Below are 21,769 nucleotides of genomic sequence, written 5' to 3'. Positions count from 1 at the left end.
TTTCCATTTTCCTATCATTCCATCAGGGAATCTATGAATCTTCTCTTCCTTTCCAATCACATTTGAAAATATAAAATAAAAATAAACCTTCTGTTACATGTAAGAAACAGTCATGGGGAAAAATTTGATAAAGACACAGACCATTCTTGGTATTTCAGTGGGGGGGATGACCTGCCTTTTTTATGTCTGACAATTTCATATCATTTATTTTTAAAAAATTATTTTTAGGGTTTTTTCATTGTAATATTATTGTACAGTTTTGCATGACCTAGATGTAATCACTTTTTTGTTTAGAGTATAAAAGCTGACAAGTCTGTGTGGAGGGGGGGAAAGATACTGCTTTGGCCTCTTAACATTTTTTATTTTATTTTGTTTGGATTGATGCCCTTGATGTTGTAGGGGACTTTGTAAGAAATTTTCTGCTACCAAACAATGATGTGGATTCTTTTGCACAGAAATATTTAAGGTGGGACAGTCCGAAATGTAATAAATGACTTCCTCACCAATACTTTATGTTGGTGACACACTTAATATTAACCTGACTTTGATGTATTGCAATAAAACAGGGAACTGTTAGAAATGTGGGTGTTTTGTCTTTTTTCCCTTATTTAAAAAAAAGATGAGAAATAAGAGAAAGGAAAAAGGATAGGTCCTCTTATCTTAGTTTCATCATATTCCTTTTACCTGGTGCAGCAGTGGTTAGAGTGCTGGTCCTAGAGTCAGAAAGACCTAAGCTCACATCTAGTTTCAAACACTAGCCTGGTGATCTTAGACAAGTCATTTCACCCATTTGCCTCAATTTTGTCAGCTAATTTGGGGATAATAATAATAGTACCTCCCTCCCAAGATTGTTGTGCAATTGTGTGAGATAATGATTCTAAAGTATGGCACGTAGCAGATGCTCTATGAATGCTAACTGTTCTGTTATAAATGGAATCATTGTTTCATATTTTCATGCTGTGTTTTAAAATTTGTATCAGGTATACAGTCTTATCTTTCTTGCCACACAATATTGTATAAGCCTAACCTTGCAGAGAACCAAAAATATTGTGTGGCCAAATACAGAAAAAGGTTTATGATTCAAATAGAAGCTGTTCAGTGTGGTCTTTAACATTATTTATTTTTTCTCTGAATGACATAAAAACACCAATTTACTTCCAAATATGTCAAGCCTTCTATGAAGCACCCACTACCTGGAACAGTGTCCCTGAAGATATCGAGTGTTTCTTAAAGAAGACAGGAGACTTTCTTCCTTTTTATTTTCCTCCTCTTTTTCTTCATTTACTGCTAATGCAGTGGTTTCTTTCATGATTTGGAAAATAAAGGGATGTAGAGAGATCATTAGGCTTCAACTGAAGAAATCCCAGCAACGTCTCTAGCCCTACCTGCTATCTACCAGTGGAGGTGCTAAAAAAGAAGTTTTAGCATCTAATAAAGAACTTCAGTAGCTTGTCAAGCTGGTAATGATCAACATCAGAAAGATAGCAAGTTACGGTTCAGCTAATATAAATATAACTGCATCTAATTCTCCAGAAGAGAGCTTCTAAGTCTAAATAACAATTTTTACCTTTCTTTAACCTTGGAGAACACATTTTACACTGATCCTGAATCTTTTAAGGAAAGTGAAGTTTCCTTTCTGATACCCATTTTATACCATTTAAGCCAGTAGTCTACATGTGCATGCTTAAAACTCAGTACTTATTCAGGAAATAAACTTCATTGTCTAGAAATGCTGCTTTTTAGATCATAGTTTGTTGAACAAAGGTTTTCTAAGTAGGTTTCACTTAATCTGATTCCCTTCTCTGCCTTCTTTGAAGGGAGAGGCTACATTCTTTCTGAAATTTTTGTTGGTTCACAGATTTTAAAACTGTTTTAGGAGTTTCCTACTTAACATAAGAACTTAGCATCCCTAAGGATGGGACTTGCTGCCTTTACTCTTGATTGAACAGCATGCAAACCACAATGATGATGCCGTCTGGAACCAGACCAGCTTTCCTTTGTAAATTCAAGTTCCTAGAGGCAGAATGACAAAATGGACAAAGCCCTGGCCTGAGAGTCAGGAAGAGCTGGATTCACATCCTGCCTCAGACGCTTACAGACTGTATGATGGTAAACAGTTCCTTAATTTCTCTATACTTCAGTCTCTTCATCTATAAAATGGAATTTGATTCAGGAGGCTCTGACAGTCTTTCTAGCTCCATATCTTTGATTCTGTGATCAAGAAATAAACCCAAGACACTGGGCTGATACTAAGGACACAGAGGTAAAAAACAGCACAAGACAGTCTCCCCTCAAAGTATGAGGGGGAGGGAAGGAATAAGACAATATACAATCACATATTATAAGGCAGAATGTGCTAAATACACAAGAGTTGACGGTTGAGATGAAGAAATAAGGAAAAGAGATCATCTTTATCCACTAAGCCATAATGTCTCTCAAAACTTAGAGCTGAAAGATCAGGAAAGGCATTCTGGAAGAACTGGTACCAGAGCTGGAAGGACAGAAGAGTTTCATCTGGCAGACATGGCAAAGAATTTATCCTCAGCATGGAAAACAACCTGTATGAATCCTGGACATGCTAGGGGACGTAAGGAGATCCAGGAGTAGCAAGTAGGCCAGTTTAAAGAAAATGTAGAGTCTAGTCTTTAAAGGAAAAGAGGGTGAAATGAAATCCATTGTGCCATGTTATCATATTTTGCCTTCTAAGGTGATGATACAGCCATACACTTAAGGAGATTATTTTAGTAGTTGTGTGAAAAGAAAGAGAAGAGTCTGGAGGCAGGAAAAGCTGTCGAAATTTAAAATAATAGAGGCAATTGGTAATGAAGACCTAAACTGGAATGATGGCAATGTGATTGAAGAGGAAGGGACACAACTGGAGCTAGTGTAGAGGTAAAATTGACCTCTACTTAAGATCTACTCCCATAAAGCATCAGAGGAAAAATTATGCTGGAAAAATCAAAGTTCTGATCAGTCCATCTAAGCCAGAAATGGTCTTTATTGTCCTGTTATTAGCCTACCTAAATTCAGCTAACTGGGATGCAAGTGAATTATTTTTCAGTTACAGCATCTCTCAAAGAACATCCATTCAATTTACATAAGGGTTACAAACCTTATCAATGGAAAGAAGATACACACTTGAGGAAATTACAGATTCTTGAAATGAAAAAAATCAATAAGCTGGAAACTGGATGTGGAAATTTGAGTTATTGATTCATCACTGGTTTTAATTCTAGATAACTAGAAAATTGGTGATACTCTAGAACAAAATAGGGAAATTGGTCTGAAGATATATATATATATATATATATATATATATATATATATATATATATATATATATATATATATCTGAGTTTAGACTTGGCCATGTTGAGCTTGAGATTCATGCAGGATGAGGTGTAGAAGATGTCCAGCAGTCAGAGATAGCTAGCTTCAGGGAGCTATCAGGATATATAGATTTGTGAATCAGAATGCATCAGTGGTGATAATGAAACCAAGGGAGGAAAAATGAATCACTGACAAAAAAGGCAGAGAAAGAGAATAAAGGGTCAATTAGGTCCTTGGAGGAACACCAACACTTGGGGAGTGGGGGGGAGAGAACCAGTGAAGGAGTGAGAAAAGATAGAAGAGTGCTCAGGCAGGAATAAGAATCAGGAGAAGGGCCAAGGAAGCAAAAGAGGGCAAGTGTGGCTAGGGGAAGAGTTGAGAGGGAATCAGTGGTGTGAGGTGCTGCAGAAAAGAGAGGGGGAAGCTTGAGAAAAGGCAGTTGGCTCTGTCTCTCAGGCAAGGGTTGCCAGCATCCCTAGCACCATCATTAATCAAGCTTCTACAGGGGACTAAAAAGAAGTTATCTTGTAAAATTAGCTACAGTTCTTACCCTGGCCTGTGAACAAAAGTTTTTCATCTTTCATATGAGAATCAAGCTACTTGAGACAAGAATGATTGTTTATTACTTGAGTTTAATGTGCATATGTCAAGAGTGTGCTCATGGACACACAAAAGTACCAAATCTCAGAGATCAGAGTACCCCAGCCACCATTGAGACCACCCCTATAAAACCAACACATGCCACCACCACCACCCCCAAGACCTCCTGGGAGAGCAACCCATCATCTTCTGAGTCTTCCCATTCCGCTTTGGTATAAGGCAGATTGTCAAGGACTTTTTCCTGACATGGAGCCTAAATTTGCCCTTTTCTTCTTTATTTTTGCCACAACTTGTTCCTAGTTCTGTTCTATGAGACCAGCAAGACAAACCTAATCTTTGTTCCCTTTGGACATTCTCATATCTCCTTCCCACCTCCAGGTCACAAGTCTTCTCCAGGTTCCTTTAACCTGTCCTCATGTGGCATAGCTAGCCTCAGGGTCCTTCACCATTGTTTATTTACCTTCAATTGAAGTTTTCCACCTTATCATTGTCTTTCCTAAGCTGTGGTGTCAGAACAAAGCAAAATATAGACTCTTATCTGCCTTTTAGTCCAAGTCTCCTAGTTTCTCTTCAGGACTAGGTTAACCTAGTTACACACTCAAGTCCCTATGATCATTCCTAGATTCAGTCTTTGGAGGACTTTGGCCTGATGTCTCTTCTTCAAATTAATAACAACATGCATCTTATATTGGTGAAGTTCATTTTTGGAATTTGCTATCATTTAATTAAAATGTTAACATTTTTAACATAATGATTGACTTGGCTCCACAAAGCAGGCTGGAGAGATTTTCACTTCAAGCTCTAAGATAGGATTTCAATGAACAAAGTTCATTATTGCTTATTCCACGCTTCTTAAAGTACAAAATGCATTGTCTCAGAGAACCGAACAGTATAACTTAATTATTATTAGGTATTTCATAGAATTTAATTATATTCATGTGTCTTTGTTAAGATTGTAAAAAAAATTGCTATTGGTTCATTGTTTTAAACCTTCAAATAAAAATACAGTAGTGTCAGGGAAAATAACACAAGTCTAGAGACAGAAGACCTGAACGTGAATCTTGACTTTATTCTTTTATTTTATGCTTAACCTTACCAAGTCTCACATTCCATATATGTAAAATGGAGATAATAAATACCTGCCCTAGTTTCCCTCGGGTTTTTTTTTAAGGAAAAGTGTGGTATAAACTATTAGTACACTGCCAGTATAAGTTATTATTCCAGATTCATATGTCAAAATGAAGCAGAATTATGCTAAGAAAAAAACAGTGGTGTAGAGTCAGGGTTGTCAGGTCAGTTTAAATTTGATAATTTACTCACTCTTGGGACCCTCTTTTCTGTGGTGGTTTTGCCTTGTCAGCTTTGGTACTGTGATGCTTTATCTTTAGAAGCTTGCATCTGCTCTCCATTGTAGAACTGTTGGAAGAACCTCTCCTCAGAGAGGCAGATTATGGTGTGTCAGGAAATGGAAATTAGAGTGGATAGAAAATTGGATATGTAATCAAAAGACCTGAGCTTGAATCCCAGTTCTGCTGCTCACTTGCCTGTGTGGCCCTGGGCAAATCAGTTCCCAACATTGAGTCTCACTTTTCTCAATAAAAATCAGGGGATTGGACAAGTTGATCTCTATAGTCTTTTGCATCTATAAAATTTTATCACCAAACTTTTTTTTCATTTCCAAGATTAAGTAAATTTCTTATTCCTTAAACTTCCAAGTTGAGTTAAATATGATGGGCAGCTATGTGGTACAATGGCCTGGGAGTCAGGAGTTCAAATCCAGCATCAGACACTTAATAAGTGCCTAGCTATGTGACCTTGGGCAAGTCACTTAACCCTATTGCCTTAAATAATTTTTTTTTTTAAAAAGAGGAGTAGGTTAACCTAGATATGCTCCAAGTTCCTGAGGTCATTCTAGACTCAGAATCTTGGGCAGAATGACTGGCCTGACCCTGGAGTGGGCAGCTTGGTCTTCTGCAAGGTAGCATGGGCTCACCTGACAAGTCCATGTGCTGAGCACTTTGAATTAACAGAGAGCTTCTAAGCTAAGGAGTGTAAAGAACCCTGCGCACACCAAGGATTCATTGTGGTTTCACCACCCATGATCATGGGATTGAATGGGATAACATATAGATAAAGGTACGTGGGGAGTCCAAAACACACTAGTGTAGGGAGCCTGAAGAGGCCTGGGCTTTATTTAACCACTCGTTTGTCAATGCAAACCCCCTGGCTCTGTCCTGGGGGACTTTCCTGATTCATGGTTATGATCTAGGTATTGTGGTAGTAGAAACTGAATCTATGGGCTGACCAAAAAGGTCCCAATAAAGTACCATTTGTAGTATTTGCAGAATCCTGGGCAGTCATCAGTCTCCTATCATCTGTCATACCAAGTATACAATGCCATAATTGTTTATGTATGATTTTTCCCCCATTAAGGAAGTAGGACAAAATGGGAATACATTTCAGCTTTGCTAGGAAAATAGGAAAAGTCAAAAGACTTAAAGGAAAGAATCTGTGTCTGGCAGATACTCATTGGATAGAATTGTAGATAGACTTTCCCATTTAAATCACACATCATGCCTACTAGTCCAAGAGTAGTAGCGGTCATAAGTAAAAAAGCTATTAGCTATGTTCACCAAATACAGTAAAAATACTCAATTGGCATTTATGGGTTTTTTTAATTAAAAAAAAAACTACTAAGCTCTGGGTTTCCTTTCCAGTCCAACCTGTTCCTGAATAGGTGTATCTTCCACATTGCCAAGAAAGTGGTCACTTAGTGTCTTCTTCCCAGGAGTCTTCTGACTCCCAAGTTCCAGTAGAGTGTCCAGCCCTTATGATGTGCTACTTACAGAAATCAAATGGCTATTTGTGCCTAAACCTGTTTGCTTGACCAGATAAAGATGATGATGATGATGATGATGATAACAACTAGAATTTATATCATGCTTTAAGGAAGTCAAAGTAGCATAGGTATTCCTTTTTACAATCTGATAACAGGGAGAGAGTATATGTCGCTTCCTACAAAATATAAAATATCACAGTAAGAACTAACAGTGGGATGGTAATAAAGAATTGAAACTCAAGTAAAGACATAGTCTTAGTTCACTGCCTTGATGACTTCAAATCACTATGTCCAGATAAACTATACCCAAAGGACATGAAAGAAAAGGCAGAGAGCAGTTACTTCCACTGACTATCAGTGATCTTGAAAGATCATAGGAGGAGAGGGACCACAAGAAGAGAGAAGGGATAATCTTGCCTAATGTTTTTAATAGGGTAAAGGATGGAAGAGAAAATAATCTCCAAAATACTGATCAGTGAATTTGACTTGTTTCCTTGAAAAATTCTAGATTATAATACTAGAAGGAAGTATGCAGGGATCACAGTGAGTTAGCATTGCTTCAAGATATGCTAAACTAATGACTTAAATTTTGGATAGTTATTGAACTGATATTGGGGAATGTTGTAGATAGTTTACCTAGATTTTTAACAAAGCATTCTACAAAATCTATCATATTTGACTTGTGGACAGAGTGAAAAATATGAGCTAGATAGTAGTATGATTAGTTGTCTGCAAAACTGGTCAAATAACTCGACCAAATAACCAAAAAATTAAGTCTTTGATCATCCAATGATAACTTTTAGAAGAAGGCCTTTGATGGAAGTGGAATATTTGGCATGCTCATGGTACAAAGCTAAAGAGGGTTAATATATTGGATGACAAATCCTAAGAATCCAGAAAAATTCTGAAATGCTAAATGTTAATTTAATATGATTAAATACAGATTAATGTGACTGAAAACAAATGTGCTAATCTCATCACAGTCTCCATCCCAGACCACATAGGAGTTTGGGAAGCAGATCACAAGTCTAGTTCAGAGGCATGATAGTGATGCTCAATTCTAGATATCATAGAGCCCTCTAAGATTTTATTCTGGCTCTAATTCTCACCAATATGAATGAAATGGTTGCCAGGATAGAATAATGGAAACATCGGGAAGTCCTATCTTGGAATTTGTGGGAGGAGAGGAAAACCAGGAATAGCCTCATATGTACCTTAGATTTTGGAAGAACAAATTTCAGGGAGTTCAGAGAAAAGATAAATAGGTTTCAATGGACAAAATTTCTGTATGAGAAATCAGCCCAGAAGGAATGAGAGCTCTCAAGAATTAAATACTAAAAATAAAGACACACTGAGGAAAGAAAAGGAAAGAACTTAGGTTGAAAAAACACATGTTTAGAAAGGGCAGATAACAGAAAAGGGATATAAAGATTTGGTGCAGTCCTAAAAGGACAGGAGTACTGAAGCTCAGAATGAGCCGAGTTTAGCAAGGAAGGCTAAATACAATGGGGGTGGGGAGGGATAGTAAAATGATGAGGGGTGGGCAGGAGAGGGAGACAAGGTGAAAACTTTGTTTGGAGAAATGAAGAAGAGCAAGTTAAATCATACCACTACTTGAAGTGGATAAGATGAATGAACATTAATGAAAAGAGACAGAAAAGTTTTCATTTTCCTTCTTTTCTTTGTCAAGGAGAATTATTGTTTGGATTGAGTAGACAGAACAAATATGGCTAATAGTAAAGTAAAGAGCGAGATACCCATGTCGAGTCACTTACTCTGTATGAAATACATCCTGATGTTGCCTTTAAAGGTGTCTGCTAAAGGTGGTCCCCAAAGATCCTTGCTTGGCCTTGGACTATGAAACGTTTTTATCACAGTCTTGCATAGTGGTGTGCTAATCCATTGACAAATGACACAAAGCTGGGAAGAATAACTAACATACTGGAAGACAGTCAAGATGCAAAAAGATCTTGACAGGTTTTATAACACCAAGATGAATCTTTTAAATTTAGGATAGGGATAGAGATTAAATCAGTAATTTCATTGGCATTGACAACTCCCAGGTAAAGAAAGTCCTTTTACCTAAGCTGGTGAGGACTTTATAAGTGATCTTGGTTGCCTGAGTCACTGAGAGGTTATGGCTATGACACAATCTAGGTATGTCAGGTAAGGCTTGAACCTAGGGTTTTTCTGTCTGTCTATCCGCTCTGCAACAGTGCCTTTCCAAGGCTAAATGTAAAGTCTCAAAGTTGAGCTCAAAAAGTCAGCTTCACAAGTTCAGAGTGGAGGCAGCAAGATCAGATTGCTGTCTGAAAACAATCTGGAGGTAGAGGGGCTATGGTCAACAGTATAGGACAGAAAAAAATTAGTAAAGAGGTAAATGTAAACTTGATTTCAGAAAAAACTTCTTTAAAATGGGAATTTTCCAAAATTTGAATGGGCTACCTTGGCAATTGGTGGGTTGACTTTAGGGAGATTTTCAGACAAAAGTCCAGATGACCATGACAGCTTAGTGGGTGGTAGAAGGGATTCTTTTTGAGGTACAAGTAGGTTTCCTTGTATTTGCTGCACTACCTTTTGTATTCTAGAAATACTTAAACATGTTCCTGTCTCCTTCTGATAGAATATAAACTCCCTGAAAACAGATTGGGTTGGGTATTTTTTGCCTTTGTATCTTGAGTATAGGGCCTGGCACATAGGAGGCTTGTAATAATTAATCCTTGCTGGTTGACTCAGCCAGTGGAGATCCTCCTAACTCTGAAATTCTGCGATTCTGTGAAGATCAACTTTGATAGGAATATTTTTTTAAAAAAAAGCACAAGCGCAAGATAGAGGAAACATAAAAAGCCATGTTTCTAAAAAAGGTCTAAAGGCTTTAGTGCATTACTAGTTTAGTACAAGTGAACAATAACAGTGAAAGCCAGCAGTTATGTAAAGTTTGCAGAGCACACAGTGATCCTCACAGCCCTGTTAGGATTCACTGCATTTTAGATGAGAAAACAAAGGCAAAGGAAAGAAAAATGACTTGCTCAAGATCACACAGCAAGTAGAGGTGTACTTCAGATTTTGAACTCATCTTCCTGACTCCAAATTAGACCCCTATATTCAATAGTTTATATCCCATACCTTAAACTATATATATATATACCCATTTGATGGAAAATAAATAAAGTAATGCAATTAAACTTTGTTGAGAGAAATGAGTCCAGGAGAGGGAGAGTGATGATTCCATTGCACTCTCTTCTGGTCTGACCACGTGGTCTTGACAGTAACCAGGAGAGTGAACTAACAAAATCAAGCCGTGTGAGGATAGGCTAAAGAAAATAAGGATATTTAACCAAAGGCGCAAATATTTAGGCAAAAGGGGAATGGAGACATGAAAAATTAAAGTATTTGAAGGAAGGGTGGAAGAGATTAGACTTATTTTGCTTGGTCCCAGTGGGCAGAAATACAAGCAATGAGTCCAAGTTGCAGAGAGGCAGTTTTTAGATGCAGCGGACTCCCCTTGTTATTAGAGCTTTCTACAAGCCGAATAGCCTGCTCTCCTCCCTCCCCAGGAATTGTGACCCCTTAGAGGAGAAGTTCAGGAAACCATGTACCCATGTCTGGGAAATGGGGAAAAAGTCAGCTCTGCAATTCTGTGCTGATAAGTAGAAACTCACCCCATCCACATTGTTTAAGTTCCATCCAACTATCCATCACCCCAGGGCCCATCTCATGAGGGCAGGCATCTTGCCATCTTCCCTGCCACCTCAGGCATGTACACAGACTCTCTTCCCTTTTCACTTCTTGCTCTTATTCTGGAATAGTCAATTCAGTAATACTATTGATACTGGAGAGGACATGACAACCTACTGCACTACACCTTCATTCACAACCCCTCAGCCAGTCACCGCTCCCATTTATGTTTTGCCTTGAAGGCAGAGGTTTTCTCACTTTTCATCCCCAGCACAAAAAGTCTTAAAGCAAAAACTAAATGGTCTCTTGATGAGGATGTTGTCAGAACATCAAGTAAGATGAGTTCCATGATGCTTTCTGATTGTGATCCCTTTGCTGGGGGAGGACAGGGCTTGGCCTGGGAGCTCGCCTAGTCCCTCCACTGGAAAGGCTTTTGTTCCCTCTCCAAATCTACTAGCAGAATGTCTGCTAAAAACATTTTGATTTCCTGGGCTCTCCCACTTGGATTCGGATCGTTTGGGGGATATAAGACCATAATAACATTTTTTTTCAGAGAAAACACCTGGGGGGTCTTTTCCTTATGAAAAAACCTTTAGGTAAACTATTTAATCCTACAAACAAAAAAGGCTCCAAATGAAAGTCTAGTCCAGTCAGTTTTGTTGGCTGCTGCATCTCGGCTTCCAAACCAGCACTGTTATTACAGATAGGTTTTTTTTTTTTTTGGCAAAATATTTTCCAAAATCAAAATCCCCTGGTGAACTGCAGCAGAGGAGTTTTAATGGGAGTCTGGGAGACTGGAATGCAGAGATTGAAAGGGTCGTGGTGCAGATTGTCCCACAGGCCATGTGAATGGACCCTTCCCTGTCTATGTCCTTCCCCCTCTGAGCCCTTTTTTTAAGGTCTCCCAGAGCTGGGAGCAACAGCATTCTGGCCAGTGTGATAGTGATCAAAGCAAGTAATCTTTCTGCAATGCTTACTGCATACAGATAAAATAGGTGGCATTGGGAAGGACAAATACAGAGTTTCTACTCATAAGCTGACTTGGGGTAGAAGAACATTTGGCTCAAGCTGATAGAAAAAGATGAGAGTTCATTTTCTTGTTTGACAGTTTTGGTGACTTCACCCGCTGGGAATTCTGAATTTTATTTTGGCACTTTTTGGGAAATAAAGTGTCCTTCTCTCTTCCAAGATATATATAGCTAGCTGCTCTTCTGCCCCTTCTCTAGGAAAAAGGCATCTGTGTAGACACAATCCTCAGGTCTGCCCAGGCTTCTTCCTTCAGCCCCACGTGGCATGTGTACCAGAGGCTACCTCGTTCCATCGTTGGGGATAGGAGGCCTAAGGGGGCCTGTTTTAGTTTTACAAGATATACTCTGATAATAGAGCTGAGGATTATGTTACCAGTTGTCTTATTTACAAAGCTAAGTTAGGCCATTCACACATCATTTCCTGTAGCAAATGGTAAATATCCTTATTTCTTGTGATGAACCCAGCATTCTTTTGGGACGACAAAAGCTACAGTGAGTGCCTACGACATGCATAATCTTTATTATTATCAAGAGAACATGTTCCTTCATATACTAATTTCCCTCGATTTATGCTCTCATTATATTTGTGGATATTTCCAATCCCCAAAAATATGTAAAAAAAGAGGTTTGAGAGTTTTTTCATGGGGGAACTACTGTGGAATTGATGGAATAATTCAAGTAACCTGGATCTGAACATTTCCCACTCCCCCCCCATTATTTTGGTCTCCATAGTCCTGCTTCTGTACCTTACAAGTTCTTTCAAGGCTTTAGGACCAGGGCCGGGAGGGGGGAAGGCAGGAGGGATAAACCTGATTTAAAACCACCTTTGCAATCATTTCATCTCATCCATCTCAGTCCTACTCCTGGGGACACAAGTCAGGATGTTGGACAAGGTAAGCAAGCCATGTGCTTAGAGTTCAGACATCTAGGTCTGGTGTTGTCCGGTTCCATCCATCAGCCCATATGAACCAGGCTGGAGGCGGCGGTTCCTTCTCCCTCAGGTCGTGTCCTCAAACTAAAGGGTCCCCCTGAGGCCACTGTCATCAAGGCTGCTGCTGTTACTGGAGTAACAAATTCTTTGAGGGCAAAGAAAGAAAAGAAAATGGCGTCACTGCCAAACCCCAGTCAGTTTTTTATTGAAATGTAGAATAAGTAGGGCAGTTACAAGAACGTACAAAAGCTACCAGGCCTTGGTGGTTATTCCCATTAGGTCAATCTGTACCTCGGCTGGGCAGTAACTTAGCAACAACACACCCTTTCCCTCAAGCTCGTCTCAGCAAAGACTTTACTATTTGGGGGTGAGGATGTCATTAAGGGTGGTGGAATCTTCTCCCCTCACTATTTCCTTTGTTTTCTCTTCCCCCTAACAGTCCCTGAACCAGATGGCAAGAAGTCCACTGGTATACATTCAGTTGTCAAAAACTAAGAAAACCAACTTGCTTTGGAAGGCAGGTAAATTGAATTAAATAGCTTTTTTGGCACTATTCCATAAAGAACTTCCTCTCTAGCACCAGCCAGAGGGGAAAAAAGGCAGGAAAGATCAAAAGCACACATGCACATCTCCAAAAATTTTAGTCTACAAAATACTAAATAGCTTTTTTTCTCTCTACTTATTTAAGGGGAAATGGGAGCTCTCCCTTCTCCAGTTAACATTCATTTAAGGAAAACCTTTTTAAAAAAACACACAAAAAGGAAAAATAAAAATCAAATCTTTCTTTCCCCCTCATCTTTGTCCAAAGTTATTTCATTTCATGAGCAGGTTTCAAGGGATTTGTCACGGTTTCTTTCTCCTCATCCTCCACCCCCGCCCCAGCAACTGATAGAGCCACACTTAATCCATCATCACGACCGCAAGGGTTCCAGCCAGGGAGGCCCTGGCAGCCCTCCCCCGCCATCCTGCCATCCCTCCTCCCTGGCACATTCACAATTCCCTCCAAGTTTACAAGAAAGCTCCCTCTTCTGGGTAAGCAGACGGTCACTGTAGGTAGCTGGTCAGTACCAACCCCACCAGCCGGGGCCTTTCAGCTTCTGGAGATGATCTGAGAGGCGACAGATGGACGACGCCCTAGCTACTGCAGCTTCTCAGCCTTCCTCTTGCAGTAGTTGCTGTAGGTTTCTTCAAACATCGCTTTACAGGGGAAACACGCCTTCAGCTTGGAGCAAATGAGGAAGGAGCCCCCCATCTTTCGGTGGAGGGAGTAAGTCTCCTCCGGCGGGGGGATAAGACGGTGCTTCAACATGATGGGAATCAAGCCATGGATCTTCTCAGTGGTGCTCTGGCTCCCAAAATCAAACGGTGAGTCAGAAGCAAAGGCCTCTCCCAGGATGAGGATGGCATCCAGGTGGGCATCTTCCATGGCCTGGGAAAGGGAGGCATAAGAAAATTAGACACTCCGAGGGCATCATGCCCAGGCAGTCGGGGCCAGCTGGTCACTTTGCGGTTCTTTGTCTGGGTCCAGTGGGGGGGGGGTGTTTGGGGCTCATTTTCTCTCACAGGGATGAAGTAAGTGCTACTTCTCTCATCCCACTATTTAAATCTCTGCTGGGTCAAAATTAAAGGAGAGGCCTGGTAGAGTTCAGCATGAGCAAACTTAGGGTTCTGGGCTTTACAGGGCCATGGTCTTGGTGGGATGTCTCTCAGCTCACCTTCACTTCATAGCCAGTGAGGAATTTCATCTCTATAGACTTCTTCAACACGGTTTCTCGGTCCTGATTAGCCGCAGCCCTGATTATCTAGACACACACACACACACACACACACACACACACAAACACACACACACACGGGTGAAGGGGCATGACTCCTCCCTGCCCTTCAGTAGGCAGCCCCCTGCCCGGTTCGTTTTCCTCAGCGTTATGTGATGAAAGGCAGAGGCTGGGCTCAACTGCACTGAGCCAACTTCCAAAAGCCCAGATTTAGCAGCAAAAGGGGAGGAACACAGAGATGGAGGGGCTGCTTTCTGGGTTTGTGGAGCCCCGATCTCCGGTGGCTCTGGTGGAGGGACAGGTTCAGATCATGGGATGGGGCAAATCCCGCTAAGGAGCTTCCAGTGCATGTGGGCCAAGGGACTGCACTACCAAAGACCCGGCCGGGCCCAATATAGGCCCGAGGTCAGTTGTGCTAGAGGGCCCCCCATCTCTGTAGCCAGCCTTTGTACCTGGATATAAAGGTCAGTGAATGATTCATCATACTCCCGGGTTGCTCCAAAGTCAAGGAGAGCCACCTGGAGAGGATCAGAGAAAACGGGGGAGTTTCTGGGTGGGGTGGGGCAGGTCAGGCAACTCAGGCAACTGGGGGGACGACACCTGCGTATTCCTGCTCCAAGTGGCCTCATCAACGTCTTCCCCTCCCCCCCACCTCCAGGTACCCAAGGCCTTTCAACCACAACTGGATACCTGGGGTGGGCGAGCGGGGCCAGCGCTCTGCCCAAGGCTGCTGCTTACCTTGTGCTGCTGGGGATCATAGAAGAAGTTAGACCAGTTGGGGTCAGTCTGCATGACATGAAACTCAAAGAGCTCCCGGAGACACAGGACTAGGATATTGTAGCAAATCTGGGGGAAGAGAGGGCAGGAAAGGGGATGACGGCTTTGTTCTTGGGGTGTCTGTACACCATCCCCCTCTGCCAGCCTGACCTGTCATTTCAGAACCTCATGAGGGCCCGGGCGGGGGGGATTCGATGATACCAGCCCCCAGCTGCCCTGCAAGTACCCTCCTATCCACCCCAAGCCCAGGGGGTACAAAGCTTAGCAGATGCTGTCCCCTCCCTCATCCTTCTCCTTGCCCCAAACCTATACAGACCCTTCTTTTGATCAAGAAAAGTTTTTTAGAACATAGGGGTAGACAGGGAAGGGGCAGCCTCAGTTCAATCATCAGCAGTGTGAGGGCACCTCATTGTTGCCTTCATTGCTCCCCTCTAACTGAACTGGCATGCATGCCATGCCTGGCACACTGATAAGACCCAGGGAACGAGGGTCCTTCCTCGGGGGCTCCTCTCATGCCTCATGCTGCGCACCACAAACCTGATTCAGAAGTCCATAGTGCCTAGGCCGGGAAGGCGACTGCATCATTCTGGGGGACAGGCAGCTCCTCCCACCCCCCACTCGCCCCCTTTGGCTTCCCAGGTAGAATACCTCATTTCGAATTTCCTGGCTCAGCCCTTCTGCTTGGTCCAGGGGAAAGCCAGATACCAACTCTGTGGTCAGGACGTGGGGGCTGCAGAGCTCATCCACAATCTCCGGCACATAGAAGAAGGGGTGATCCTTCAGAAGCTCCCTAGCATCAGGGTACAGCGGGCAGAGGGGGTCAGGTCCCCTCCCCTCCAAGAGGAGGTCGCAGGCTCAGGAGGACGGCAGGGACATGCCTTTTCATCCTGGAGCCCAGCCAGCCCCCAGCCCCCCAGGTGCTCCCAAGTCTTCACTGACCCTACAAGGGCCAGGCCCTACCCCTCTACGGAGGGTGCTCATGGTGCCCTGAACCTCCTCTCTAAGAGCCAGATCAGACTCTTCAGAACAGGATCAAGGGACGAGAGTGAGGTGCTGAGGGGCCTTGAGGACTCACTTGAACTTCCTGGCACAGTCAGCTTCTCTCTTGTAGTCGCACTCGAGGGCCAGCTCCCGCCTCAGGACGTCAATCAGATGTTCTGGGAACAGACCTGGCAGGAGACGACAAAGTGGGGGAGAGGAACAGGAAGGGCTGCTCGGCCCTCCAGGAGCCTCCAGCCCCCCCACGCCTACCTTCAGGGAGCACGTTGCTCATGCTGAGGACCGTCATCAGGTTGTTCACATCACTATTGATGCTCTGGGCCACCCCGGGATACTGCAGGATAGAGCAGGGTCAGGGGTCCGCCCCACATGGCCTCACCCCAGGGCCCCCTTTTTTGTACTCCACCTGCAATTCCACAGGTAGCAAGGCCAGACAGACATGGCATGTGCAAGCAGAAACGAGATGGAGCCCAGCGGCATCAAACCAAACACAGGGACTCCTGCTACTGGGCACTGATTTGTGTATTTTTATTTTGCTAAGCATTTCCCAATGATGCTTTGATCCCTCTGGAAGAGCTGGTGCGCCACCGCCATCGCCGTGCAATGCCTGGGTCTCCCTGCCAGAGGGGAGCGACCTCACAGCTCTAAGGGCGTCATCGGAGCCCCGCCTTCAACACGCTATTCCTGAGGTCCCCCCACGGTGGCCAGACCCAGTCAGGAGGTGCCCTGAGAGGATGCTCGCCTACCTGGATCTTCATGGCCACCTCCCGGCCGTCCTTCATGCGGGCCAGGTGGACTTGTCCGATGGAAGCAGCGGCAAAGGGCCGCTCCTCAAAGTACTCCAGCTTATCCCTCCAATTGGGACCCAGGTCATTGTTCAGAGTTTTCTGGAGGAAAAGAGGAGAGAGAGGAGACAAATGAGAGCCAAGGTCCGATGCCCTGACACCGAGATGTGTTTGGGAAGTGGATCTTGCTGGCCGGGGAGGATACGGATCCATCATCCTTTTCAGCTCACTAACAAATCACTATTCGGGTCCCTCCCTACTCCGAGGCCCCCAACCAGCCCCCAGCCTCACCGTCATCTGCTTCAGGGGCATAAAGTCCGCACTCTGTCTCACACGATCAAAGATCTTGGCCAATTGGGGGTTGATGAAAGCATCGTCTGGGGAGAAACAACAGGGCAGTTACAGAGCTGTTTCTGGAAGGAAGGAAAGAAATCAGTCAAGTGGGGGTCGGGAGGCTTCAAAAGCCAAACAGGGACACATGAGGCGGAATAATGGGACCCTCATCCACAACTCCTGAGATCTGAGAGGTAAGGGCAGACCAGCAAGACATTACCCAGGAGTGTCATCCTGGGAGCCAGGATGGGTGCCGGGGACTCTGCCTCAAGAACATGCTTGGTTCAGACAGTGAGACACCAGGTGACACTGTTTCAATTGGGAGGGGGGGTCTTGCACCATGCTGGGGCCTCCTCCCCTCCCCACTGTATGTTCTTAGTTTTTTGGTGAGATGGGACAGGGAAGCCAAGGCCCCAGAGCCGTGTCCACACTGAGAGACTCTCCGGGCCGTTCCTCCTGGCATTTCTCAGCAGGTGGCATAAACCCCCAGCGCCACTTACCCTGGATGCTCAGCATCTGCCCCAGCTTCAGGGCGGCTCCTCTCACTTTACACAAGGTGCTCACGATTCTCTCTGCATTTGCCTCAGAGAGAAAAGGACTAGAGTCCAGGACGGCCTTCTTTCCTGCCATCACAGGAAAGAGGACAGTTATCAGGGACCAGAGACCCTTCTCTGCTCCCCTCTTCCTCCAGCCACACCCAAGGACCAGCCTCCCTGGAGACGTTCTAAGGAGCAAGAGGCTAATTTCCCTATTCGGTTCCTTCTGGTAAGTGGGGGAGGAGGAGGGTGAAGGAGGGCAGGGGGAGGGGAGGAGATGGCGACCAAAAGGAGAGGCAGCAAACAGGAACAGCAGCTGGCCTTTCTACAGAACTCAAGGTTTTCTCACAAGTCTGGGAAGGAAGGTCATCAGATGAACGCATCTGAACCTCTCTAGACCTACTTACTATTCCTCCATAAAGAGATCAATCTCTCCAGAGAGAACCCCAAGTCTCTCTTCACTCACACAATGTCCCACATCTCAGCAAGGCCCAAGTCACCAAAACGACAAAATCTCAACTTCTGGAGCCTTCTATGAAATGAGGAGGGGCATGACCCTCCGACCTAGTTTGAGATCCCCTCTGCAGCATTTGCCTATACTTGGGTAAGGTCACTGCGATCGGCACCCCAGATACAAGGTCAGTCCCCAGAAATTCCAGGGCAAATGTGGGAACTCTTCCTAGACAAACCCCAATCCTCTGGGGGCTCTCGCTCACTATGAAGGATAGACTGTTTAAAAGTCAAGGTTAAATGTAATTACCCCTAGTCTAAACCAGTTAACTGACTGCTGGAGTTCTCTCCTTTCCAATCCTCAGTGTAGAGCAGGTTCTGAAACCACAGACCTGGTCCCTTCCCCCATCATATCTGAGACAGGTTTCCTTTTGCCCACAGGATACAAGACAAATCCCTTAGCCCCTCCCCCAAGAATCTCCTTCAAATACTAGCTGGCCCTCTTTCCCGACTTTAGTGGGGATTACTCCAACTTCTAATCTTGTCCTGCCCTCGAGCTAGGATCTAAAGGAGGACCAAGGTCAAATACACATGGAGAAAGCAGGGAGAAGGCAAAGGAATAATTCAAAGGAGTGCATTCAAGATGCCAGCAAAATCATCCTCTTCTTTCAAGGATCACACATATCAGCATGACTAGTGCTGCCCGTGTTTTGCAATGTCCATACCTGGTTTTTTTAGACATATTTTTCTTGCTTTCTCAATGGTGGGGGAGAAGAGCCAAGAGGGAGAAAACTTGAAACTGAAATTAAAATTGAATTTAGAAGTAGGTGGAACCTCAGAGAGCCTTTAATCCTACCCCTGGGGGCAGCCAGGTGGTGCAGGGGATGGAGCACTTGGCCGGTGCTTTATCCACTGCGTCACCTAGTCACCCACTGCAAAAACCTAAAAAAAAAAAAATCCTACCCCCTCATTTTATAGATGAAGAAACAGACCAAGAAGGTGACCAGGGCCCAAAGCCACAAAGGCAGTGAGTGGTGGGCCCAGATCCCGGCCACCTTCTCTCTGGTCCATTCACTGAGGCCAATTAAGCCCACTGTCAATCTCTTAAAATTGCTCCTCCCTGGCCAAGCAGCCCGGGGAACAGGCCTTTACAGGCAGCTGAAGCACTCTCCCCACTGGGGAAGCTCCGCAGGGGTGGGGCTCAAGCCTTTATTCTTCCCAGGACCTCTAGCACAACTCCTGCCCACAGGGAGGGCTTCACTAAGGACCAAGTCTGAGGAGCCTTCCATGGACAGCCAGCCCCGAAGGGGACAGGGGACAGCTTGTTTGCTCTATTGGCTGTTGAGCTCCAAATTCAAGAACCTCAACAGAGGCTAGTTGGTCATGGCCAAGCCTGGAGTCCTTGGTCTTTGCCTCTTTCGGTTCAGTTTGTTTACCACCTGGTCTGGCCAAACCCTCTGGACCCCCAGAGTGCCCCGAAGGCTCAGGGGATCACTGTCCCTTTGAACTTTGAACCGAGAGGTTCATGGAAGGAGGAGAGAGAAGAGGGAAGGGGAGGCAAGGCCAGCCCCTCGAGGGCAGGCACTGCTGTTACTTGTCTCTAGCTCCAGGTCTCAGCCTGGCGCCTGGGGCGCACCTGAAGAAAAGGAGGATGGGGAAAAACAGGATGAAGAGCAGAGGGGTAAGACCCGGGTTCAAATCCCCACCACACTCAGTAGCTGTGTGACCACATTTTGAGCAACTTCAGAAAGGTTTTTTTATCCCTTGTTTGATTCTTTCAGTCGTGCCTGACTCCTCATGGCCCCATTTGGGATTTTCTTGCAAGGACACTTAAGACTTCCTTCTGCTGCTTATTTTAAGATGAGTAAACTGAGGCAAATGTGTCCTACAGCAGAGAGCTGCAGGGCTGGAAGGCCAGGAGTGCAACCACGCCTCACCCAGCCTGGCTGTGCGACCCTGAGTGAAGCACCGAAGCACTGCCAAGAGACGGGAAGGAGTACCCACCTCACCCAGCTGTCTCATGCCTACATATGTGTGTGTGTGTGGAGTGTGTATGTATGAATGTGTCTATGTGTGAATGTATGTGAATGTGACTGTGTAAGAGTGTGCGCACCCACCATTACTAAGAAGGACAAAAAGGACACAAGATAGAAAAGCAGAACACCCTCATTGTCTCCGTCAAACCCAACAAACAAGGACAACCAGGCAAAAGATTTAAAAGAAAAAAACACTGACTGCCTCAAACCACCTGAATGACACTTGTAAGAGAGGCCAGAGCACACCCAAGAAAAAACCACCCCTCTCTAGGCTGGAGGGTCCAGGACTTACCCCAGTAACCAACAGCCTTTCCCTGGGCCCTCAATATCTGTCTATGCCAGGTGGCCCTCAGGCCAGGATGGGGCCAGCTGCCAGGTTGGCCTGGGCAATGCATTTACAAGCCAGATTGTCATTAATAAATTTCTGGAAGGGGGTTGGTGGGGGGAGGTCGCTGCAAACTTTCACTGATTAGATTAAGCCCCAATACCCTTTAGGGCTTAAGGAGAGACTGTTTTTTCTCCTTTAATGATTCACAAATCAGACTTGAGAAAAAAGCAGGGTGGTCTGATAGGAAGAGTTCTGACCTAATTCAATAACCAATGAGATGGATCCCTTCCAATTCTAAAATCCTGTGACTACATATCTAGCATTAAGAAGACCTTTGAAAGTTCACACAATCACTCTAGACCTCAAGGTTCTCATTCATAAAAGGAAGACCTGGATGCCCTAATATTTGGTTATTCATAATCTGAATTGACACCAGTGTTCTCCTGGCCTAGAGTGAAGGATCCTCTGGGGTCATGAGAGATCCTGACCACCAGCTCACACCAGCACCAAAGCTCTTTTGTCGCTTTGGATCCCATGGGGTTTTTCCTGGCCTTGACCTGAGGTGTTGGTACCTCTGTGTGGACAAGACCCTGCTCCCCCACAATCAAAAAAATAAACCTCTGCAGATTTGGGGGAACGTCCAACCTGAACCACCGTCATATAACTGAGAAGCAGAGCTGTGCCTCCCTAAGTGTGGAGAGCAGTAATAGAAATACGGGGTAGAAAGTTGGGAAATCTGGATGCTCCCAAGCTGGGGAGAAAGAAACAGGATTGTAAGTAAATGAATAAGATGTGACCTATCCAGAGAAAGGACAAGGAAGGAGAGCAGAGCCCACCTAGATTCACTCTTAAATATTTTAGGGTCCAATTGATTCTGGGGATCAAGGGAACAAGCGTGGGCACCCTCAGAGAAAGGTCTTTGATTTCTCAAGTACCTGGGCACAGGGACAAGCTTGGTTCAGGGACCAAAGCAGAACAGACCAGAAGAAATGACAGTCCTCTCCAAAGGCGGATCAAAAGAAGGCACCTAGGAGTGAAAGGAGAATGGAGCCAGGGGACAAGTGGACTGGACCGATGATCAATGCGCTTGGAACCTGTGAGTCTCTTCATCTACATATGAAACACCCCTGCTGTAGCTGAGAGAGAGGCCAGGGGTCACAGGGAAAGGCTGCAGATGCACCCCAGAGTTTCCCCCTAGGAAGCAGAAGGGAAGAGGGGAGGGGGACAGGAGCGGGAGGAACCAGGTCTGAATCCCCCTGGCTCTCAGGGGGCTGATGGAGAGTGGAAAGACCAATGAATCCCTGGGTTAAGGCCCAGGTTAAGCCCCTGGCTATTATTGACCTT

The 21,769-nt window shown here is 44.5% G+C and overlaps 1 protein-coding gene across 2 annotated transcripts in view; it reads right to left on the bottom strand.

The window, feature by feature from the left end:
* Positions 1-12,583: 12,583 nt before the first annotated feature.
* Positions 12,584-21,769, bottom strand: part of COQ8A (coenzyme Q8A) — a 64,940-nt gene continuing 55,754 nt past the window's right edge. For both annotated transcript variants that reach the window (XM_074222833.1, XM_074222832.1), the window contains 10 exons: positions 17,576-17,698; positions 17,034-17,119; positions 16,704-16,844; positions 16,210-16,291; positions 16,034-16,127; positions 15,607-15,748; positions 14,920-15,027; positions 14,634-14,699; positions 14,122-14,208; positions 12,584-13,835 (listed from right to left, as the gene is read on the bottom strand). In XM_074222833.1, coding sequence (XP_074078934.1) covers positions 13,545-13,835; positions 14,122-14,208; positions 14,634-14,699; positions 14,920-15,027; positions 15,607-15,748; positions 16,034-16,127; positions 16,210-16,291; positions 16,704-16,844; positions 17,034-17,119; positions 17,576-17,698 — 1,220 coding nt within the window. In that variant the 3' untranslated portion in view covers positions 12,584-13,544. The remainder of the gene's footprint in view (positions 13,836-14,121; positions 14,209-14,633; positions 14,700-14,919; positions 15,028-15,606; positions 15,749-16,033; positions 16,128-16,209; positions 16,292-16,703; positions 16,845-17,033; positions 17,120-17,575; positions 17,699-21,769) is intronic.

This window comes from Macrotis lagotis, chromosome 2, assembly GCF_037893015.1.
Source record: "Macrotis lagotis isolate mMagLag1 chromosome 2, bilby.v1.9.chrom.fasta, whole genome shotgun sequence".
Taxonomy (NCBI): domain Eukaryota; kingdom Metazoa; phylum Chordata; class Mammalia; order Peramelemorphia; family Peramelidae; genus Macrotis; species Macrotis lagotis.
Note: the sequence above shows the minus strand (reverse complement) of the source record. Positions and strands in the feature narration are given on the sequence as shown.